The sequence below is a fragment of the Bufo gargarizans genome, chromosome 4 (genome assembly GCF_014858855.1).
Source record: "Bufo gargarizans isolate SCDJY-AF-19 chromosome 4, ASM1485885v1, whole genome shotgun sequence".
NCBI lineage: Eukaryota > Metazoa > Chordata > Amphibia > Anura > Bufonidae > Bufo > Bufo gargarizans.
The window spans coordinates 225,960,408-225,985,326 of NC_058083.1; the positions used below are offsets into that span (position 1 = coordinate 225,960,408).

Here is a 24,919-nt window from a genome sequence, read left to right on the forward strand (position 1 = left end):
AATAGGCCAATGCACTACAGGGGGTGCATTAATACAAGCCAGAGCACTACAAGGGGGGCATTATAATATGGGGGCACGACAGGGGGGATGTAACTGGAGGAGGTCATTAGTTTTGCAGGGGGCATTAAAACTACAGGGAGCACTGAAGGGGGCATAATAAATATTGAGGCCACTATGGGGGGCATTATAACTACAGGGGTCACTACAGGGAGCTTTTTTACTACTGTGGGCTCTATAGGGGTGCCTTATAGGGGGACTTGTTACTGCTTGGGTTATTATGGGGGGCTTATTTCTACTGGGGGTACTGTGGGGGCATTATTATTGGGCGAATAGGGAAGTGCTTTGGTTGTTCATACTTGATATAAGTTCACCATAGGAAATAAACCAATGCCGTGATCTTATTCTTCATTATTGATGTAATTATCACAGTATAATAGCTTGGTGGTTTATCCTTTGTGACATATATTATGTATCTTATATATTTACCTTTTTTTTTTTTTTACTGGAAACACGCTTGCCACGAGATGAATCCAAATTGTGCAAACAGTGGAGCTTGCTGAGCTACAGTATGCTGTTTATATAGCTTCTATTAACTTCTATGGAAGGTACGGAAAAAATAACATAGCACAGTGAGGTCTGAAATCCTGGCCGCCTCTGTGTTCAGTCACAGCCTGGATGCAGTGGCCAGTAATCATCTAGATGGTGGTGGAGAACAACCATTCTTAAGCATGGGTGAGGGAAGGCGCTCATGGACATTAGCCCAACCAACCGTTCAGCCTGCCTGGGGTGCTTGGGAGTTAGCACGTTATATAAGACAAGCTGGGAGCAGCAGGGGAACTTCATTTATTTGGGACACATTGGTGGCCATGGCAGCTGAGACAGAAGCTCAGGGAGCCTTCCGTAGTTTTCTTTGAAAAGAACCAATAGAGCCTTGTCTGCAGTGTTGGACTGATGATCATGCACACACTTACTACATACAAGTATGCAAACATACTTCCTACATACATTACCTATAGTGTAATGTTGTCTCTTACCTTGGAAGGTACCGTAGTGGAAGGAAAGTTATGTAGGGCATACCTGCTTCTTATTATATATATATCTAGGTTCCAACCAGGAGACCACTAGAGCTGTCACTCGGGGTTGAGGGCCTTTGGTGCATTTGATGTTACTTGTGATTGCAGTGCAGGGAGCATTAAGACGTCTCCTCCTTGGTCATGTAAGAAGCATGAGCACCCACCAAGGTGGGTTTAAACAGCTTTATCCCTCTCACCTGTCAGCAGTTTTGAAGGGATAAAACTGCTGACAACTCTGCTTTGATTGTACAGTTACATTTGACGTCTCTCCTATATCAGTCACTGCAGGGCAAGTACTGGGATATGGGATAGGTGAAGGGCCTAGTGTTGGAAACAGATGTCTGACCCTATATGTGATGACCAAAGAATGCAAAATAAAAACACCAAAAAGGTAAGTGATGCTAATTGATCACAGCTTTATTTATAATCATATGAGTTAAGCAATCACAGTTATAGCTCTGGCATTACATAACATGGTCATTCATATCCAGAAATTATTTCTCGTACTTTATTGTCTGACATGTACAGTATATCTTCATATTAAAGTCAGACCAATATATAATAATGGCAAAATACAGACTCACAAAGCGCCATCCTCCTGCTCTCAGGAGAAGAATATCCCCCTGTGGAGGAAACCTCTAGTGAACTAGGCTGAAGGACTGCTCTTGGCTAGGTTTACATCTATGGAAAACGTTCCAACAGGAGCCCCCACAAGAAACCGGGAAAAAAAGCATAAAATACCAATATATGCAACTCTATTTAGTTTGGCTGAAGGCTGGAATCCATACTGGAAACCTGACGGATTCGTCAGGTGGCAGTGGTGTCCAACATTTGCTAGATCCAGTGATTCCAGTTTTCGGTTTCTATGCTGGAATAGAAAACCAGAAGTTTGATACTGATGTGAACCTAGCCTTAGATGTGAGCTGCAGTGAGTGATGGAAGTGGAGAGGGGGAAAGGATGTTTGGTACAGATCACCAGGAGACCAGTAATGGAAAGTACAAAAAGACACTGGCTAGTGAAAGTGCCAGTGGTGGAGGGCAGCCTCAGTTTTGCTTCATGGTTACATTCCTGAACATGTGCAAATCTTTATGCTCTTGTGGAGATTTGAATATGTTACCAACATTTAGTTAAAGGGGTTATCCTGGAAAGAATATTGATGACCTACCTATCCCACCTCAAAATAGGTCATCAGTATCAGATCAGTTGTTAGAGAAAGCTGCAGCCTCTTTCTTGGCCAGTGACGTGACTGTAGATGAGTCACATGACCTAGTTGCAGATCAGCCCCATTCAAGTCAATAGGGCTGAGCTGCAATACTAAACACTGCCACTGTAGTATGTATGGCGCTGTGCTTGCAAAGCTGCTGGGAGCCTGCTGCTCCCACCAGAGCTCTGGGCTGTGGAACAGACATGCAGGTGCAGACAGCACACGGTGTGCTGTCCGCATCTTTTGCGGCCCCCGTTAAAATCAATGGGTGCGAATTAGATGTGGACCAAAACCACAGTCGTGTGCATGAGGCCTTACAGGGGTATTCCCATCACAGACAATAGGGGCATATCATGGGGTCATATCACTAGGATATGCCCCCATTGTCTGTGATGGGAATACCCCTTTAAACTGTACCAGATTTATCATAGTGGCGGATACTGGACGCTACCTCTGGTGCACCTATACACTGTCTAGTTTACACCACATATTTGTTGGTTTAGTTACTCAAAAAAATGCACCCCTTCTTGCTAAGCGCCTCTTTCAAATGAGAAAACACTTGGCCTGTGTTTATGGTCCACCAGAGCTCATCCTGACTGAACATGGCCCCTAATCTGCCCCGGATTTATTACAGTGGCCAGTGCGGGATGATAAATCTGGTGCACCTTTTGACGGTCTAGTTTAAAAACGGTTTTCTGAGGTATTTTTACTGACGACCTATCCTCTGAATAGGTCATCAGTATCTGATCAGTGGGGTCCGATACCTGGGATCCCCTCCGATCAGCTGTTTCTAGAAGGCAGCGGCGCTCACAGTAGTGCAGCAGCCTTCTCTCTGCTCACCAAGCACAGCACCTTCCTGTGCTTGATATCACAGCTCAGTCCCATTCACTTCTATGGGGCTGAGCTGCGCCTAGGCCACGTGACTGATGAACGTGACCTCACATGGCCTAGGGAAAGCTGCGAGAAGGCTGCGGCTCTACTGGAATCGTCAGGGCCTTCTCAAACAGCTGATTGGCTATTAGAATTTAACTTCCTATTTTTTTTGTGTTTACCTTAAAAATTGTACCAAATGTTAGGTGCATTTTTTGTCACACGAGGTCCCATCTAAGTCACGCCCCTTTCGCTACGCCACAAGCATTGTCTTGTAAAGCACATATGCCAGCTTTTTTGGACGCATTTTGAATAATAAGTCTCCCCCAATATGTTTCTTATGATAGCAGACAAGCTTATAGTGTGATGGGTAGTTAGTAGAACGTCCAGGAACTAGTCCATGTTACATCAGCAGAACTTTCTTCACTGTCTGCACGTATTTCTCATCAGGCACTGGCTTCCGCTGACTCCCAGGCTGCAGGAAAGCCTTGATTGTAGGAATTTCACAAATTCTTGTTTTGAAGCTCTAAATAAATTAAAGTTGAATAGGCATAAATTCAATAAATAACCAGCAATAAAAAAAAAATTATAACTTACACAAAAGATCTGGAGTCTGCATCATTTACTGCTTCACACGGGTGTATACGCATACAATCAAGTACTATCTGCTGATATTCACTAGTATTTGATTTCTTTTGCTATATTTGGTAGCTTCAGGATACATTTTGTCAGGGACCATCTAGGGCATAGTGGGCTAGGTTCCTGATCTGCCACATTATTGGGACAGCTATCCTGCTGTAGGCAAGGTTACTTCGATCCTTCCACTGTTGCCCATTTTTATCAGTTTTTTGTGTGTAATTTTTTTGTATTTTTTTTTAACAGATAAATTGTTCAGTAGGAGAAAATTGACAGGAAAAAGTATAGACCTGTGTGATGTTTTAAAGCAATTATTAAAGGGTACGGTATAGTGGTAGTTCTTTAGTGATTTGTATTATACAGTAATTAATAATTTTTATTTATAATGGCTCCACATGGTATAAAATAATAAAAGAAATCACACTCACCTTACCGGTCCCCGCTGATTTCACTCCGACACTTCCTGTTCCTTACTGGTCTCTTGCCTCTGGACACCCAGGAAATGACTGCTCAGCCAATCACTGGCTGAGGTGGATCAAGACTGCGGCCAGTGATTGGCTGCATGGTTACTTAAAGAGTAACTGTCGTTTAATTTTTGTATTTTTTGTGGCTAATGTGTAGGGACAGTGACAGGGACATTTTTGTACTTTATTTAGGGAAAACGTTTCTTTTTAGTAGAAAACTGGCACTAAAATGTCCCTTCAAGCGTTCTTTCAAATGAGGGTTGCTAAGGGCCATCCGTTTTCTATCAGCATAGGAGAGACGGGCTGTGCGGGAGCTGTGGGCCTCTGCCTGTCCTGCTCCCTCACAGCCTGGTGGGCACAGGAGCCTAATGTGTTCATAAAGTAAATACACAATCCCCCTTTTTATAAAATATGAACTTCTATATTATCTATATGCTCACTGACCAGCGTGGCCATCACTGACGGTGAGCTGACTAATGATCCAGCCGCCTGGAGCGGTAAGTGCTCACTATAGGCAGTGCAGGCAGGGGGAAGCTGCTATACAGAATATAGGGATATAACTGTCCTTATATACTGTATAACAGCTTCCCCCTGCCTCCCTGCACTGCCCGTAGTGAGCGCTTACCGCTCCCGGCGGCTGGATCATTAGTCAGCATGCCAGGAGTGCAGGGGGAAGGCTCAATGACAGCGCTGACCAGTGAGCATATACAATAGTGTAGAAGTTCATATTTTATAAAGAGGGGTAATGTATATATACTTTATAAACACATTAGGCTCCTGTGCCCACCAGGCTGTGAGGGAGCAGGGCAGGCAGAGGCCCACAGCTCCAGCACAGCCTGTCTCTCCTATGCTGATAGAAAACGGATGGCCCTTAGAAACGCTTATTTGAAAGAGCGCTGCTAAGGGACATTTCAGCGCCAGTTTTCTACTAAAAATAAACGTTTTCCCTAAATAAAGTATATTACAAAAATGTTCCCTGTCGCTGTCCCTACACTTTAGCAAATAAATAAATAAATTAAACGGCAGTTACACTTTAATGCATGTCCGGAGGGACCAGGAAGCAGGGATTGGTGGGTAGCTGGAAAGTGCTGGATCGGTTGTGTCGGGGGATCGGTTAGGTGATTATGATTACCTTTATTAGGCTGTGTTCACAACACATTTTTATCCCCCCCTAACCCCTTAGTGATCACCAATATGCCATTTTACAGCAGTCACTAAGGGACTCTAGCCTGGGACACCACCTTTTTACGATGACCTAGTCTAAGCGCTGCACAGGTCTCCAGCGTAGAGCGGGGGCATGGCTGTAACATAAAAGCCGCGATTCTGCTCTAACAGCCCGAACCAGCAGGAGCGCCAATCCGTAATGTTTAACCCCCCTGGCTCAGCCTACTGGTGAATGTCAGTATAGCACTAACAATAAAGAAAATATTGCCTATTATAGTCCCCTTGTGGGACTAATAAATGGTTAAAAAAAGTAATAACTGCATTTTTTTTGCTGGACTTTGCAGAATGGAAGCGTAGTGTACTATGATTTTGCCTCCTTTTTTCGCAAAGTATATGTTAGACGTTGGACAGAAACGTGATGTAAACAGCCTTTTAGTGTTATAAGAGCTCCTGCACTCCCACTGGCTTAGGCTACTGTCACACTAGCGTTACTGATGATACAACCATCTGCATCCGTTATGAACGGATCCGATTGTATTATTTTTAACATTGCCAACACGGATCCATCATTAACTCCATTGAAAGTCAATGGGGGACGGATCAGTTTTCTATTGTGTCAGATTATGAAAGAGAAAACGGATCTGTCCCCATTGATTTGCATTGGGGGTCATGCCGGATCCGTCTTGTTCCGCATCCCAGGACGGAAAGCAAACCGCAGCATTTTGCAGTTTGCTCTCCAGTCTAGCAACGCAACTAAACGGAACGGAATGTATTTTGGAGCATTCTGTTCTGTTCAGTTTTGTCCCCATCGACAATGAATGGGGACAAAACTGAAGCCTTTTTTTTCCGGTATTGAGTCCCTATGATGGAACTCAATACCAGAAAACTTAAATGCTAGTGTGGAAGTACCCTTAATCAGGAAGCAACATGTACTTTATTCACATGCGGCCGAATTCTGTAAACAGCCTTTTATTCACACCATGCTGAGTCTTTTTTAAAAGCTTTTAAATGGAGCATGAATATTCAAACAGTTCAAATCTTCAATCTACTGTCTTACATATACTCCATTCATATCCAAAGCTGCAGTCAAATTGAATTGATTATTGTTACACAGGAAAAGTTACAGAGTCTCTTTTAATTGTAAATGCAGTCTGGCATGTGGCTGGAGCATAACACACAATGTAAAAAAACAGGTAAAATATTTGGAAAGCTACACAAAACGTTATACAGCTATAAACCTGAATCTTGCGAAATGCTGAGATACACTGTAGTACGGTGGACATGCTCGGTAAGTTTAGACTATAACCTACTTAACTTACATTTATCTACAAACCAGATACACATACCTTAAGGAGAGGAAAATTGGTCAGTAGATCAGCACATTTTTCTTCCATCATTAGGATGGCCTCCAGCAGCTGCACATCAGCCCAGCTAAACTGATTTCCAAGTAGGTACTTCTCACCATGATCTCTTAGGATCTGAAACATAAAGGCTCATTCAACTGAAAGTAGCTCAAGCAGAATTGTAAATGTGAAGAAATACTGTAACAGTGCATGCAATAACAATAAAAACAATACAATAACTAGGAAGCTTGTAACACAAATTAAAGGGGTATTCCCATCTCAGACAATGGGGGCATGTCGCTAGGATATGCCCCCATTGTCTGATAGGTGCGAGTTCCACCGCTGGGACCTGCACCTATCAGACAATGGGGGCATATCCTAGCGATATGCCCCCATTGTCTGAGATGGGAAAACCCCTTTAACTACAAATGTCAGGTTTCAAGTGTGCTTTGTGCAATGTTGTTCAGAGAAGCAGCAATGATACTGGCACAATCAGTGTGTGTGTGGGGGGGGGGGGGGGGGGGGACTCCACGCTGAACACAAGAGGGAAGGGGAACAGTAACTGGGCCTGGAAACTAGGGAAGAAACAGGTCACCTCCTAGACAACCCTAATCCGGGCCCTAACTATCTACCAATATGAATAGACCCTGAATGTAGGAATAGTCTTATGCAGGATACCTAGGCCTTTATACCCCTATAAGGCCCTGGAAAAGGTTAGGACCAGAGACAACCCATTCCTCCCCAGATGGACGAATGGAGACGGACAAGCAGGAACATCAGAGACAAACTCACACCAGCTTAGCCAAACCCAAATGAAGCTATCTACCGCATAGTCAGAAGGGTGAGGTCAGACTATAAAAGGTAGAAGTGATGACCACTGAGCAACAGCTGAGAAAAGGGAAGTGGTCATAAACCCTATCAACACTGAATTAGGAGAAATCAAGTAGGCTGTTGGATTCCTCCACGCTCAGCCAATCTACTTGATTTCCGTACATCAGTCATCTGAGGGACCGTGACAGTACCCCTCCTTCCACAGGTGACCTCCAGGCACCCAGGACTGACCTTATCAGGATGGGCTCTGTTAAAAGGCCTTCAGCAGACGATTTGCATTAACATCGGCCGCTGGAACCCACATCCTCTCCTTTGGTCCGTAACCCTTCCAGTGGACGAGATACGTCCACAATCCTGCTGATTTGAAATTCTAAATTACCGTCCCCCATGACAGGAGCGGGAGTCAAGGAGGACGGCTCAAAAGGTTCGACACATTTCTTCAACAACGACTTATGAAATACGTTATGAATTTTCAAAGCCTGAGGAAGTTCAAGACGGAAGGCTACAGGGTTAACAATGGCAGTGATCTTATATGGACCAATAAATCTTGGGCCCAACATCCAAGAAGCTAGCTAAAGCTTAAAGGGATTCTGTCACCTCTCCTAACCCAAAATCGGATTTTAAAGCAGTCATGCACCACAGCTTACCTTGAATCGGCTGTGCTCTTCTATCTTGTAATCCGTCCAGTAGTTTAGGAGAAAAACAACTTTTATGATTATGCAAATTAGCCCTGAAGGTGCCCAGAGGGGCGTTATGTTCCCCTACTACTGGACGGATTACAAGATAGAAGAGCACAGACGATTCAAGGTAAGCTGTGGTGCATGACTGCTTTAAAATCCGATTTTGGGTTAGGAGAGGTGACAGAATCCCTTTAATGTTTCTTGTAGACATCCACACAGAATCACTAACTCTCAGGTCTGAACCATTCATACGTCTCCTGTCAGCCACACGCTTATACCTGTTGCCCATCTTTTTCAGGTTATTTAGAATTTTCCGCCAAATCGAAGATAAAAAAGAGAGAAATTGTTCCTCCTCAGGAATACCAGAAGTTTGAGAACCAGAAAATGGGCCAAACTGCGGATGGAATCCATATGCCCCAAAAAACAACGACTTATCAGTGCCCCCCTCCGATCCAATTTAGTGAACACCTTGGCATCTGACTAAACAAATCCGGAATCAATGGTAGGGGCTAAGGATCACGGACGGAAATACGGTTGAGCTCACAGAAGTCTAGACATGGTCTAAGGGTACCATCTTTTTTTTATTTATTTATTATAATTTTTTTTATTATAATTTTTTTTTTTTTTTACAAAGAACAGCCCAGCAGCTACTGGGGATTTGGATGATCTGATATGACCCTTCACCAAGCTCTCGTGATATAATCTCGCATAGCCTTTCTTTCATAGAGAATGATGCATTAAGACAGTTGTCCATGAAAAAAATCACTCCAATCGAGAATCTGTCTCGCATGCCAGTCGATGGTAGGGTTATGTTTTCTTAACCATGGTAAGCCCAAAACCATTGGAGCAGGCAGACCCCCCAACACATAACATGAGACAGATTCCTGATGGAAATCACCCACTCTTAAATGGATGTCATTTTCCACCTGCGACAGGCATTTTTGGGTAAGAGGTGCAGAATCAATTGCAAAGACAGAAATGCTTTTCTCTAATGCACTAGTAGTCAACCCATGAATACGAACTAACTGTCCATCAATCAAGTTAACCCCAGCCCCACTGTCGATAAATACCTCGATTTCCACAGTTTTGGACTCTAGCGCCACCTCGGCAGACAGGAGAAATCGGGTACTACCAGTAAATGACAAAAGTAACTTTTCTTGCTCCCCACCCACACCACCAATAGTAATTTGGGGATTAAGCTTTTTTTTGTTTGTTTACACCTTGATGCTGAATGTACGGACAAATATTCACAAAATTTCCCTTTTTCCACAACAAAAACAGACTCCCTTCATATGACCAGATCTCTTACCAGCAGTCCCAGGAGTAGCTCCCCCCAACTGCATAGACTCCTCACATTAGCGATGTGCTAATATCAGCAGAACATAACTGTATGACTTATATCTCCCTGCCTGGCGCCGTTCGCAGGCACAGTGAAGGACGCTCGCCTGCTGCCGTCCTTCATTTACTGCGCCTAATACTAAAATGGATGGCGTGGGATTTGCGGTTCAAGGAGGATACCGAGGATGTCAATCACCTTTTCAAGGGTGTGCCAAACGGTGAGAGGATGGAGCCTCTAGGTGCTGCAGCAATGCCCCACTAGCACCTAGAGGCTCATTTGTATATGATAAAAGTCATTATTTAGCGCGAACGGCGGCAGGCAGGGAGATATAAGTCATACGGTTATGATCTGCTGACATTAGCACATCGCTAATGTCAGGCAGCTACATAAAGATTTTTCTGATGACAGAAACACTTTAAGCAAATAAATGATCATACCCACACATTGACACTCATCCCCAGAAGAGTATAGACGCAGCTTAAAGCACAACTTACACGATTCCCTGAACCAAACCAAATTGTCACTACCCCCAGAAAATCTGTCCAGGAGGGCAACCTTAGGTTCAGGGCAGGCCTGGTACCCACCATCGGAACCAGCCACCTGTGGTCTCTGAATCCGTAAGACTGTCACGCGGAGGTCAGCTACCTCCAAAGACAGTCCGTGCAGCTGTTCAACCAGTAGGGACATAGGATCCATAGCTGCACTGACCTGAACGAAATGGCGGTTTATATGGAGGTAGATAATGTCACGATCAGTGTTTGGGGGAAACTCCACACTGAACACAGGAGGGAAAGGGAACAGAAACTAGGCCTGGAAACTAGGGAAGAAACAGGTCACCTCCTAGACAACCCTAATCCTGGCCCTAACTATATATTTATTTGAATAGACCCTGAAGGTAGGAATATTCATATGCAGGATACATAGGCGTTTATATCCCTATAAGGCCCTGGAAAATGTTAGGACCAGAGACAACCCATTCCTCCCCAGATGGACGAATGGAAGTCTCTGGCTCAGGCCCAGATACAAACAACAGGGAAAATAACAAATACAAACAAACACGACACTTAACTTCTGTAGAGATGGACGAGCAGGAACACCAGATACAAACTCACACCAGCTCAGCCAAACCCAAATATCTACCGCATAGTCAAAAGGGTGGGGATCAGACTATAAAGGGTAGAAGTTATGACCACTGAGCAACAGCTGAGAAAAGGGAAGTGGTCATTAACCCTATCAACACTAAATCAAGAGAAATCAAGTAGGCTGTTAGATTCCTCCACGCTTAGCCAATCTACTTGATTTCCTGACATCAGTCACCTGAGGGATAGTGACAGATACAGTACCTTACATAGACACATAACATTCATACATTCTTCTTTGATGACTGAAATCTATACACATTGTAGCGTTTTTCTAAAGTAAAAACTGTGGAATAAGTGGTTTCTCTGCTTTTCACTAATTCAATAAGCTGCACATGACACAAGTGCACCCTCGTGTCCGGACTATTTACTTACATGGCACCACGGTAGTATAGTATATTGATCTTCAGAGGACTCCACATTACAAAATAATCCCATGAACCCTTACGTTGACTATTTTAGGTTGTATTAGCAAAGCGAAGGAAGCGACGAAGACTTTACCTTTTCATAAACCGGAAAGTATCTGTTTTTGCCTTTTTGCACAATCTTGTTGAGGTGTTCAACTTTCATCTCTGGCTGAATGAATGGGTACTCCATGATCATCTCCATAAAATCTGTAGTACCTCCCACATACATATCAATCCTAAAAACATGAAAATAAAAGATATTATGTTGCAGAATACTGTAGAGACTAATTCTGAATATTCCATTATAGTCCGAAACTTTTTAGTGAGATTACTCATACTAAGGCACCCAAACAAATGCGTTGTCAGCAGGGCTGGTGCAAGGATTTTTGCCACCCTAGGCAAAAGCTAATTTTGCCGCCCCCTTGACTCCGCCCATTGACCACACCCCTTTTTCCGCCCCTTTTTCAGCCACCTATTGCATGCAACATTTAACTATGGTCGTGTACCCTGTGCCAGTCCGACTATGGTCATTTATATATAATATCGTGGGATTGCGCGCCCGAAGTCAGCGCTGGTGCAAGGATTTTTGTCAACAGAAGCAAATGTACATTTTGCCCCCCCATCATTTCACATTTCTGCCCCTCATAATTCATGTCCATCTCTTGCCCCCTCCCCATCATTTCACATTTCTGCCCCTCATGATTCATGTCCATTTCTTGCCCCCCCCCATGTGATAATATCATAGTGCCATCCTCTCCCCCTGCCCCCTAATGTGCCAGTATAAAGTGCCTCTCTCCTCCCCCCTCCATGTGCCAGTATCATGGTGCCAATAGCCCCCCCCCCCCCCCCCCGTGGCAGTAAAGTAACAGTCCGGTATTAAAAAAAAAAAAAAAAAAAAAAAAAAACCCTTTCAGAAAAGTTTTCCTGGGATTCAAACTCACAACCTTTACACATCAGAGGTAAGGCATTTACCCTCACAGCCATGAAAGCTGTATTATCAATTGCTTAAAAAAAAAAATATAAGACTTCTACTGTAGGTAACTTTGATAGTGTACATCCATACACATGACAGCTGCCCCAGTACACTGTGTATGGATGTATTAGAGCTGGGTGTGTTAGGGCAGCTGACATGTGAATGGATGTACACTAGGTATCAAAGTTACCTACAGTAGAAGTCTTATTATTATTATTTTTTTAAGCAACTAGTAATACAGCTTTCATGGCTGTGAGGGTAAATGCCTTGGCTCAGATGTGTCAAGGTCGTGAGTTCGAATCCCACGAGAAACTTTTCTGACAGAAAGCCTAGATGAGATTTAAATACACCAGGGTGTCTCAGCTGCGTGCTGCTGTCTCTGCCCGTAGTGAACTCATCGGAGCGCATCTGGCCGGCAAGAACGGAAGGAGATCAGATGATGTCAGATGGATGACACAAGTAGGGGGCGGGGCGCAGGCGGCGGCCGGCGCCCCCAGGCAGAGTGCGCTCTACGCGGTTGCCTACTCTGCTTATGGGTGGCGCCGGCCCTGGTTGTCAGATGGCGTATGTGCAGAGGTATTCTCCTCCAGAAGCATTGCTTCAAGAGGTAATAGCACCTTATATACAGCACGTGATGGAGCATAGCACAGCAGCAAATAGATTCCCATATGGCTCCGCAGTATGAAGCCATACAGCCTCCTTGACACATACATTAGTCCTAAATCGGTTAAAGGCGTTGTCCCACAAAAAAATTCAACTTTTTCAAGCAACTAGCGTTCGGGATGTCGTTCGGGAGCGTTCGGGATGTCGCGCTCTGTATGCGCGATTCTACGGGCGTCTGACATACGTGGCTCCGGAACAAGCGAACGCCTATTGTTGTGCGTTCCCGCTACGTCTATGTACGGGAACGCGCGACAAGACGCCCCAAAGAAGCTCATGTACTTCTTGGGGCGTTGGGCGTTTTACAGCGAGATCGTACGCGCTGTAAAACGCCCAGATGAGAACCATTCCCATAGGGAATCATTGGTTCTTGCCTGTTGAGCTTTTTACAGTGCGTAGGAACGCGCTGTAAAACGCTCAGGTCTGAACCCAGCCTTAGTATAGTGACTGTTATTTAATTATATCTATCTTTATAGCGCCACCTGCTGTTTGCTCTTTCTCGAATTTCTCTACCCTGCTCACTGAGGTGAACGTACATGCTCATTTCCATCCTTCAACTGGCACCAGCTCCCGTAGACAGGACACGCACCCTAAGGTCCAAGCTTGAAATAAATCTAGCAGAACGATTGGAGCAATGAATAGGGATATCTCTGTACAGCGCTAGAAAGAGACTGCCATGTACTAGTTGATATTGGATTATCCCCTTAACGTTTTATGACTGAACTGTAATGGGAAATAATATAATAAATAAAATAAAGGTATAATATAGTTAGGTCATACAGCGCTCTCTCCTTCAGGTCCTTCCCATAAAGATTATACTTTGCAGCAATGTACTGGAGAATGGCTTTACTCTGAACAAGTTTCATTCCATCAATTTCCACCATTGGTACTTGATGAAACAACAGGAATCCATCTGAAAATATAGATTACAGAACATAAACGTAAAATGGTGAATAGCTAGCACACAGTATAGCATGCATAAATGTAGCGCAGAGCTGTGATAGCTGACCTAGACCGCAGCTCCTTCTGTCAGCTGGTCATGGGGGCGCTGGGGGTAGGACCCTCATCAATCTGATGTCCTATACTGAAGATAGTACAACCCCTTTAAATATTGGTGACCTATGGTATACTAATAGGATATGCCATAAATGTCAGATAAGTGTGGTCCAACCTATGGGACCTGCTTCTATCTCCAGAACAGGGCTCCACAGTGAATGGAGAGCAACTTGCACAAGCATGGCTGTCCCTCTAGCCATCATTATGGGACTTCTGAAAATATCCAAGCCATCGCTTAGCTATTTTCGGAAGCGCCATAGCGGTGAATGGAAGGTAGCCATGCATGTTCGTCTTTCTCCATTCACTTCAGGACCCTGTTCTACAGAGGGAAGTATTGATTTGCCCTAAATGTCCCAGATGGGAATACCCTTTTAAATCTGGGAAAGCCCCTTTAAGGCCTCATGTGCACGACAGTTGTTTTTCTCAGTCCGCAAAATGGGGTTCCGTTGTTCCGTGATCCGTGTCCGTTTTTGTTTCCGTGTGTTTTCCTTTATTTTTGGAGGATCTTCAGACATGAAGGAAAGTAAAACAAAATCTAAGTCAAGTTTGCCATGCAAATGATAGGAAAAAAAACGACGCGGGGACGCGGATGACAATCTTGTGTGCCTCCGTGTTTTTTCACGGACCCATTGACTTGAATGGGTCCGCAAACCGTTGTCCATGAAAAAAATAGGACAGGTTATATTTTTTTCACGGACTGGAAACACGGATCACGGACACGGATGACAAACAGTGCATTAGCCGAGTTTTCCACGGACCCATTGAAAGTCAATGGGTCCGCAGAAAATCATGGAAAACAGAACAACGGGCATGGGACACAACAACGATCGTGTGCATGATGCCTAAAGGGTATTTTCACTTCTGAGCATCAATTTCCACTTTATACAGATATATAATCTGAGTACTTTTCAACAACTTTCTTTTCTTATTACTGACTGGTTGGAAGTTACAGTATCTGTTACAGCTAAGGCCTGTATTCAGATTTCTGCTTGATGCTGCAGTAACATCAGGTATTCTTGAGGGGAAGAACAGCACAATTCTTAGAATAAGAAATACTTCAACACAGACTGAAACCTGATGGACCCCATTACAAGGCAACTTGGGTATTCACGGGATTTGTTGGGATCCATTTTAACTGTCAAGCCTCTGTTAAAAGGAAACTGTCACCACCATAATGGCTCCCCGACCGCCCAGAGTACTCACTGTTCTGGTCATCATGTTCCCAATGATGTTTGAGGTACCCCTTGTGCTGTATGCAAATCGACCATTTGAAGTCAAGTTTCCAAAAATGGAAGCCATTATGTTAGTGTGAATAGAGCCCAACACTTACCCAACAAATGAATGTCTTCAGATGCAGATAAGGCGTGCCGCACTCCAATCCTGCCGCTTCACTCTGGATGGACGTCCCTGTGCTAGATGATGGCTCCTGCATAGGACCTCAGGAGCATCACATCTGATGTACATTCAGCACAGAGATGTCAATTATGAGTGATGAGGAAGTATTCGGGCATGGCAAGCTTGACTTTTAGGCCCCTTTTCACATGAGCAAGTATTCTGCGTGCGTGCAATGCGTGATGCGAACGCATTGCGCCCGCGCGGAATCTGGACCCATTCATTTCTATGGGGCTGTGTACATGTGCGTTGGTTTTCACGCATCACTTGTGCGTTGCGTGGAAATCGGAGCATGTTCTATATTCTGCGATTTTCACGCAACCCTGGCCTCATAGAAGTGAATGGAGCTGCGTGAAAATCGCATCCGCAAGCAAGTGTGGATGCGATGCGTTTTTCATGGATGGTTGCTAAGAGATGTTTGTATACATTCAGTTTTTTATCAAGCATGTGAAAAACGCATCAAAATGCATTGCACCCACGTGATAAAAACTGGACAACTGACCGCGATCACAGGCAAAACTGAATGACTTTGCCTGCGAAATCGCGCAGTTTTCACTGAACGCATCTGCAACACATCCGGAAAACGCTCGTCTGCAAGGGGCTTTAGTGTCAAGACCGCTGCCATCTTGACTTCAAAGGGTCCATTTGCCTACAGAGCAAAGGGGGAATAAAGTGGTTTTCTAGCAAAGTTATCCTTTAGATGAAATAAACACAAACATCATTGGGGACATGACCAAAACTCCAGGCAGTTAGGGGGCCATTTTGGTGGTGACAGGTTCACTTTAAGAATGGAAGCCGGTATGTTAGTGTGAACAGAGCCCAACACTTACCCAACAACTTAATATCTTCAGATGCAGATAAACTGTTCACAGATTCAGACTTTTTAATTATAGTTAAATGCGGATTAAAGGATTAGCTACCCAACCTTGACCTAGGGCAATGGTAATTATGGAGTTTATGACCATACGTATTTTACTTACTGGGAAGACTTTTAGGCCTCTTTCACACGGGCGTCATGGATCTGGGCCGGATAAGATGTGGGTGCGTTGTGGGAAAAACATTTTAATGCGTTTTGCACGCGCATGAGAAAAATCAGCATGTTTGGTACCCAAAACCGAACTTCTTCACAGAAGTTCGGGTTTGGGTTAGGTGTTGTGTAGATGGTTATAACCATGTTATAAGGGAAAATAATACATTCTGAATACAGAATGCATAGTACAATAGGGCTGGAGGGGTTAAAAAATAATAATAATTTAACTCACCTTAATCCACTTGTTCGCGCAGTCCGGCTTCTCTTCTGTCTTCAGGACCTGGGTAAAGGACCTTTGATGACATCACTGCGCTCATCACATGGTCCAGCACACAATCCATCACCATGGTGATGGATCATGTGACGGACCATGTGATGAGCGCAGTGACGTCACCACAGATCCTTTTCCTCCTGCACAGCAAAGAAGAAAACAGAAGAGAAGCCGGGCTGCGCAAACAAGTGGATTAAGGTCAGTTAAATTATTTCTTATTATTTTTTAACCCCTCCATCACTATTTTACTAAGAATTCTGTGTTAAGAATGCTATTATTTTCCCTTATAACCATTTTATAAGGGAAAATAATAATGATCGGGTCCCCATCCCGATCATCTCCTAGCAACCATGCGTGAAAATCGCACCGCATCCGCACTTGCTTGCGATTTTTACGCAACCCCATTCACTTCTATGGGGCCTGCGTAGCCTGAATAACGCACAAAATAGAGCATGCTGCGATTTTCACGCAATGCACAAGTGATGAGTGAAAATCACCACTCATGTGCACAGCCCCTTAGAAATGAATGGGTCCGGATTCGGTGCGGAAATCTCGCCCGTGTGAAAGAGGCCTTAGACTTTGGTTGTGCATCAAACTAGTATAAATACAAACTATAGAAAACTTCTATAAATCAGATGACAACTCATAAGCAGAATTTAAAGGGAACCTGTCACCGGGATTTTGGGTATAGAGCTGAGGACATGGGTAGCTAGATCACCGCTAGCACATCCGCAATATCCAGTCCCCATAGCTCTGTGTGCTTTTATTGTGTAAAAAAAACAACTATTTGATCCATATGCAAATTAACCTGAGATGTGTCCTGTACGTGAGAGGAGTCAGGGAAAAGACTCATCTGAGGTTAATTTGCATATGTTTCAAATCAATTTTTTTACATAATAAAAGCACACAGAGCTATGCGGACTGGGTATTGCGGATGTGCTAGCGGCCATCTAGCAACCCATGTCCTCAGCTCTATACACAAAATCCAGGTGACAAGTTCCCTTTAAATACTATATAAAAAAAGAATACCTCGAACTAATGCTTCATATTGTTCCCTTGTTTCCAAAATCTCTTCTTCGAACTGAAAAAGAAAACACATTTCTGAAAATAATACATTTCTGCCGCATTGATTGTTAGGAACACTAGAGAAACAAACCTCAACACCAGCCGTTGCAAGCAGCCAGCGTATGGACTCCATTAAACCTCTGCCATAGAAGTAGTATAACTTGACTTTTCCAGACATCTTCCTATGTTCTATTCAGGTGTTAAAATGAGAATAAACAGTTACTTGCTGATATCTGGAGAACAAAGCCAAAAACAAAAGAAACTTTCTTGTATGTCTAAAGAAAATAGAAGGAAGCAAATATTGATTACTTCAAACTTACATTTAGATGGGTACTCATGATACATTTGTATTCTATGGAAGTTGGTGCAGCAGATGAAAAAACTGCTCCATCATCTTCAGCAAACTGCGTTGGCTGCTGCTACTTGTTGAAGTGGTAGCACTGGCAGAGGCGGTGCGGCAGTGACTTCCACAGGGTGCAGAGAGCGGCCATCTGGTCAGATATGCAGCCGGCAGACTGGGTACAGAGCATATCCCGGTAGTACACCAATCTTGCCTCGCTTTTCGGAAGCAGGAACAAATTCATCCATTTTTATAGTACATATCTAAAAGCATGGCTATCCTATAGTCATTCCTTTGCGTGATACTAATATACATTTGAAAGACAGACATGCAATGCGACAACTCACTGCAATATAGAGTACAAAATTGCATAATAATAACAAGTGCTACACTATAAGTGAGAGATACTTGGCAAATCGTTTAGTACAAAATTATTTGAGCCCGCCTGCCGAGCGTCAAGGCGATCTCTGTTAGACGGGTTCCTACGCTAAATTCTACCTGTTATAATATACATTTGTCAGCATGTAAACAACCAAGCATGCACCCGATTTTCTACACCCCACACCCTGATGGTTGATCATGGCCAGCGTCATCATGTCTGCTATGCTTAGTTTCAGCCTTTTCCCTTAGCTGGGTCTTTGAAAACATTATCTGTGCAGGTCTCCAACAGCCATAAGGTAACTAGAAACATGTGGAAGCTGTTCTTCCACCGTCTCTTGTTGAATCAATGTCAGCAAATACAAAGGTGGAATTCCAGCAAGTTGAAACATTGAAAAACAAGGGGTGCAAAGGCCGATTTATCTGTTGCCTAAACCACATGAGAACAGCTGAAATGAGCAGACGCTCTCCTGGACATGGTCAGCACCTTCTGCAAGCCATGATACATTTAACCCCTTCAGCTTCAAGGAATTTTCAGTTTTTGCGTTTCTGTTTTTTACTCCCTGCCTTCCCCGATCCATAACTATTTTTCCGGTCACATAGCTACATGTGGGCTTGTTTTTTGTGTTTTAGTTGTCCTTTGTAATTGTTCCATTTAATACTGCATACACTGTAGTAGGAAGCTGGCAAGAAAATTCCAAATGCGGTGGAATCGGAAAAAAACAAACAGAATTTCACCACAGTTTTATGGGGTTTTGTTTTTACGGTCAGTATGATTATGACAGTACTACATGTATATATATTTTCTTGTGTTTGAATACCAAAAAAAAATAAACACTTTAGAAAAAGTTAGATTTTTCTTTTCATCACCATATTCTGACATCACTTTTCTATAGTTACATTTACGGATCTGTGAGAGGGCTCATTGTTTAGCAGGACAATCTGTAGTTTTTATTGATACCATGTTGAAGTGTGTATTACTTTTTGTTCACATTTGAGTCAATTTTTTTGGGAGGTGAAGTGACAAAAAAAATGGCAATCGCCTATTTAAATATTTTCTGTTCAGCATTCACCGTATGGGATAAATATGTTCATATTTTAATATTTTGGGCATTTTGGGACACGGTGATGCCTATGATGTTTAACAAATTTTTTTTTATTTAAATGTGGGGAAAAAGGGTGTCTATAGGAAACAATTAGATTGCCTTTGCAATTCATTGTACATTTGCTACGTTCTTTTGGAGCCCTGCCACCTGCAGGGCTCCATAGGAACTACAACTGCAATAGCAAGAGTTTCTTCAGATAGACGTAGTCCAGTGATGGCTAGGGGGGCCACTGGCTTCACCCCAGAAAGCCGGACCTCACAGGCCACGCCCACGCCCACATCTGTGAAGCCACGCTCCGGCTCGCCTCCGTGAAGCTATGCCCCCATGAGGGGGGGGGGGGAGGAGAGGGAAGAACCTTCTTAAAGGGGTATTCCCATCTTAGGCAATGGAGGCATATCGCTAGGATATCTACAACAAGAATGGAGCGGGGAGAGCTGTGGCTGAAGGACCCCAGATTTTCCAGGGTCCGTCTACCACCAAGCGCTGCTCCCATAGAAGTAAATGGGAGAGCACTGTGCACGCACGGCCCCTGCTTTCTATGGAGTTGTGAGAACAGCCAAGCAAGTGTGCATTGTGGGAAGCGTAGTTTTACCACAACTGGAGTGCCGTAGGTTAGCCATCCCTGACTTAGGCTATTGCAGACTCTCCGATGTGGAGTTCAGGACCCAGGAGCACCGTGCACCCAGGGAAAGCTGCCTCAGATGCTGTGGTCACAATCGCTGATGGCAGACATTAGCCCCAGGTGTCTGTTGTTGAAAACAGCAAAAAACCTTATGGCTATGGCACCCGCTGCTCTTGTGAGCGGGCACTGTCTGTAAATACTGAAATATTTCTGTATATATGTATGGAGGCAATAGGCAAGGGGTGTTTCAGCTTACATATATGAAAGAAAGCAAGTGGTGGCGACAAGAAGAAAAAGGCGCTCATAGGGTGAGTATGTCAAGCACTGGTAGCCTCCAAGTACAGGAAGGTTAGTTATGCTCACCTGTTTTGGTTGCACCTATATTGGGCGCAACCACAAAGTAATAACTTCGGCTCATCGGAGCCAATACATTCTAATACTGAACGGAGCGCTCGCTCCGTACAGTATTCAAACTGAGTTTTATGCGAATCGACTTTGGATGTTTCATTCGAAGTCGATTCGCTCATTCCTAATATTGTCCCTCTTTGCAATTTTCAAAAGTTGGGAGGTATGGTATTGGGGAATAGGGGAATATTGAAGAAAATGCTTTCTGTACAATGCATGCATAAATTAGCTGTAATTTTATGTTGTAAAATCCTGCTCCGTATCAAATGAATACGTACCCCAGAAGTGGAAAATTCCCAGATTAGAGGAAGGACGGCTCGGTTACAGAGGGAACTGGACACAGAGCAGTAAATTCCACAGCTCCTGCTTCTTGCAGTGTCAGCTCCAGATTGGAGGGCGTTTATCCTCATACGTAGCTTTCTCATGAGGACAGCTCAGCACTGCTATAACTTTGCAAGCCAACTAGCAATAGAAGCTGCTACACAAAACACAGAAAGGACTTCTCCGAAATACATGATTGTGTCTCAATACAACTTAACATAAAACACACTCGAAGAATGGTAAAATTGACATACTAACCTTAAAATGTTACACAATTTGGGTGGGTTCACACTAGCGTTAGGGATTCCGTTATGGCTTTTCGTTATATAACATGGTTATAACAGAAAATAACGGAATCCATAAGACGGAAGGACGGATCCGTTCTTCTGCCCATAGACTTGTATTATGACGGAATGCAAAACGGAAGCCTTTAAAAGACATTCCGTTTGCTTTCTGTACTAATAGAAGTTTATGGGAATCAAAATGGATCCGTCTGGGTCCCGTTATGCAAGACGGAAAACAAAGTCCTGTCGACAGGACTTTGTTTTCCGTCTTGCATAACGGGACCCAGACGGATCTGTTATGCTTTCCTATAGATTCTATTAGGAGGGAAAGCAAACAGAATGCCTTTTAAAGGCCTCCGATTATCATTCTGTCTGGGAATTCCGTTATTTTCCGTTATAACCATGTTATAGTGGAAAGCCATAACGGAATCCCTAACGCTAGTGTGAACCCAGCCATGTACAGTTGCAAGAAAAAGTATGTTAACCCTTTGGAAAGATATGGATTTCTGCACAAATTGGTCATAAAGTGTGATCTGATCTTCATCTAAGTCACAACAATAGACAATCACAGTCTGCTTAAACTAATAACACACAAAGAATTAAATGTCACCATGTTTTTATTGAACACACCATGTAAACATTCACAGTGCAGGTGGAAAAAGTATGTGAACCCTTGGATTTAATAACTGGTTAAACCTCCTTTGGCAGCAATAACTTCAACCAAACGTTTCCTGTAGTTGCAGATCAGACGTGCACAACGGTCAGGAGTAATTCTTGACCATTCCTCTTTACAGAACTGTTTCAGTTCAGCAATATTCTTGGAATGTCTGGTGTGAATCGCTTTCTTGAGGTCATGCCACAGCATCTCAATCGGGTTGAGGTCAGGACTCTGACTGGGCCACTCCAGAAGGCGTATTTTCTTCTGTTTAATCCATTCTGTTGTTGATTTACTTCTATGCTTTGGGTCGTTGTCCTGTTGCAACACCCATCTTCTGTTAAGCTTCAGCTGGTGGACAGATGGCCTTAAGTTCTCCTGCAAAATGTCTTGATAAACTTGGGAATTCATTTTTCCTTTGATGATCGCAATCTGTCCAGGCCCTGACGCAGCAAAGCAGCCCCAAACCATGATGCCCCCACCACCATACTTCACAGTTGGGATGAGGTTTTGATGTTAGTGTGCTGTGCCTCTTTTTCTCCACACATAGTGTTGTGTGTTTCTTCCAAACAACTCAACTTTGGTTTCATCTGTCCACAGAATATTTTGCCAGTACTGCTGTGGAACATCCAGGTGCTCTTGTGCAAATTGTAAACGTGCAGCAATTTTTTTTTTGGACAGCAGTGGCTTCCTCTGTGGTATCCTCCCATGAAATCCATTCTTGTTTAGCGTTGTATGTATCGTAGATTTGCTAACAGGGATGTTAGCATATGCCAGAGACTTTTGTAAGTCTTTAGCTGACACTCTATGATTCTTCTTCACCTCATTGAGCAGTCTGCGCTGTGCTCTTGCGGTCATCTTTACAGGACGGCCACTCCTAGGTAGAGTAGAAGCAGTGCTGAACTTTCTCCATTTATAGACAATTTGTCCTACCGTGGACTGATGAACAGCAAGGCTTTTGGAGATACTTTTATAACCCTTTCCAGCTTTATGCAAGTCAGCAATTCTTAATTGTAGATCTTCTGAGAGCTCTTTTGTGCAAGGCATCATTCACATCAGGCAACGCTTCTTGTGAAAAGCAAACCCAGAACTGGTGTGCGTTTTTTATAGGGCAGCTGTAACCAACACCTCCAATCTCATCTCATTTATTGGACTCCAGTTGGCTGACACCTCACTCCAATTAGCTCTTGGAGATGTCATTAGTCTAGGGGTTCACATACTTTTTCCACCTGCACTGTGAATGTTTACATGGTGTGTTCAATAAATACATGGTAACATTTAATTCCTTGTGTGTTATTAGTTTAAGCAGACTGTGATTGTCTATTGTTGTGACTTAGATGAAGACCAGATCACATTTTATGACCAATTTGTGCAGAAATCCATATCATTCCAAAGGGTTATCATACCTTTTCTTGCAACTGTATATACAGTCACGGTGCTTAAACTAGACTTGTCTGTTTTGTGTTATATAAAGCAATAAAAAACAAAACAAAACATGGACTTGTTGGGGGAGAGAAATGCGCCCAGGACACAATGGTTTCTTTCACAGATTGTGGTTAATCAGGGTAAGCAGGCAAGGCTGTATTGAGAGCGTCTGCTGCCCTAGGAACTTTTAGTTGTCACACCCCCTATTAGTTTGGCTAAAGCTGTCTATTGACTTGAGGGTATACATTTTGGGGGAGAGTTATCAAAACTGGTGTGAAGGAAAACTGGCTGAGTTGCCCCTAGCAACCAATCAGATTCCACCTTTCCTATTGCAGAGCTCCTGATGCGTGAGCCCTTATAGTACTGCTGCCAATTACCTGATGAATGAGCAAACACTCGTTCATCGGGCAATCCAGATCTTTAAAGGGGTTGTCCGAGTTATTATTATTATTTTTTATGTTTCTAACTAATCAAATGTAAAGGTTTTACTATGCACTCACAGACCTCCCAAGTGCCTCTCTTTTGGAGGGACAGTCCCTCTTTTTGACCCAGGACCCTCTGTCCCTCTTTGATCCTTAAATGTCCCTCTATTTGACCTGGGGAATGAATGCATAAATGTGCATTAATACATTTACTAAATTGCTCCTTACTAAACTCTGTACAGTTTCTGTAAATCTGTAAATTAGACCACATCTTCATTATTTGGTGCAATTTGGACCTTGAAATATCTATAATCTGATGATTTATGAGCTAATATTTAAATGGATATTAAAGCGCAAGAATTTTTTTTTCCCCGGGGTCTTCACATGATGTAAAAAAAAAAATAAGAAACTTACACTCATCCCACCAATCACCAGATGCTGCAGTTGTGACAGAATCAGTAATTAGGCTTTGGGCGGAGTTAGAAGCGTGGCCTAGTATGAAAAAAAACTGCCGTGTTGCGTGCCGCACATATTGTCCCTCTTTGCGATTTTCAAAAGTTGCGAGGTATGATGGGATCCCAAAATTTCTATATGGACGGATCCTCATGGGATTTTGATCATCCCAGGTTGTTATGTGGTGGTTCTGGCAGGAGTTTTCCCGCCAAAAGTGGTGGTCAGGGTGGCTAAAATTAGTCATTGTCTCTGGGTAGAGGATTAGGGATTGGATACTTAAGGTCACCTATGGTGGGTCGTTGCTGGGCAGATTAAATGTTGATGCCCAGCAACAGTTAGGGCATTGGGTGATGTGTTATTTGGGGGGGGATCGATTTGTGTATATATTGCGGCAGCTGACAGTGATATTGTTGTCAGTCAAGCCACAAGTGTGGAGCTGCACCCGCCAGCCCGTTTCTTTTTTTATCCGTGTTGTCACGACTGCTTTATTAGAAAGAGGGATAAAGTCTCTTACTGAAATGGTGAGCGAACGAGTTTTATTTTGGTATTTAGTCCGAGCTTATGGCTGGTCCATTCTGTGGTTATTAAGTTATATGGTTCATGGTTTTAATGTTCTAATTGCTTTAAGCTGTTCTTTAATAAAGCTGGTCGAGGCCAAATCTTTCCACCATGTCAAGTGTCCACTTGTCTTATTTTATTTATATTTATTGACGGTTAAAGAATACTTTATACGATGATGACTATGATCTATAATCCCATGCACTTACTGCAACTCAATTGCTGCTATCTCAGATTTCGCTGAGGGTCACATAACCTGTGATGTCAGACTCTCTCCCTGCTCTGATGATGTTTGGTGCAGAGAGCAGATATGTGTCTGTACATGAGAGGTCACTGTACTGGATTCTTCTGG

General features: G+C 43.4%; 1 protein-coding gene across 3 annotated transcripts in view; it reads right to left on the minus strand.

Moving 5' to 3' along the window:
• Positions 1–3,375: 3,375 nt before the first annotated feature.
• LOC122933813 (glutathione S-transferase alpha-4-like) overlaps positions 3,376–24,919 on the minus strand; it is a 32,679-nt gene continuing 11,135 nt past the window's right edge. For 2 of the 3 annotated variants that reach the window (XM_044288852.1, XM_044288854.1), the window contains exons 2-7: positions 17,690–17,787; positions 17,563–17,614; positions 13,565–13,697; positions 11,246–11,387; positions 6,759–6,890; positions 3,376–3,674 (exon numbers count right to left, since the gene is read on the minus strand). In XM_044288852.1, coding sequence (XP_044144787.1) covers positions 3,552–3,674; positions 6,759–6,890; positions 11,246–11,387; positions 13,565–13,697; positions 17,563–17,614; positions 17,690–17,776 — 669 coding nt within the window. In that variant the 5' untranslated portion in view covers positions 17,777–17,787 and the 3' untranslated portion in view covers positions 3,376–3,551. Of the gene's footprint in view, positions 3,675–6,758; positions 6,891–11,245; positions 11,388–13,564; positions 13,698–17,562; positions 17,615–17,689; positions 17,788–20,727; positions 20,869–24,919 lie in introns of those variants that run through there. The other variant, XM_044288853.1, reaches the window with a different exon arrangement.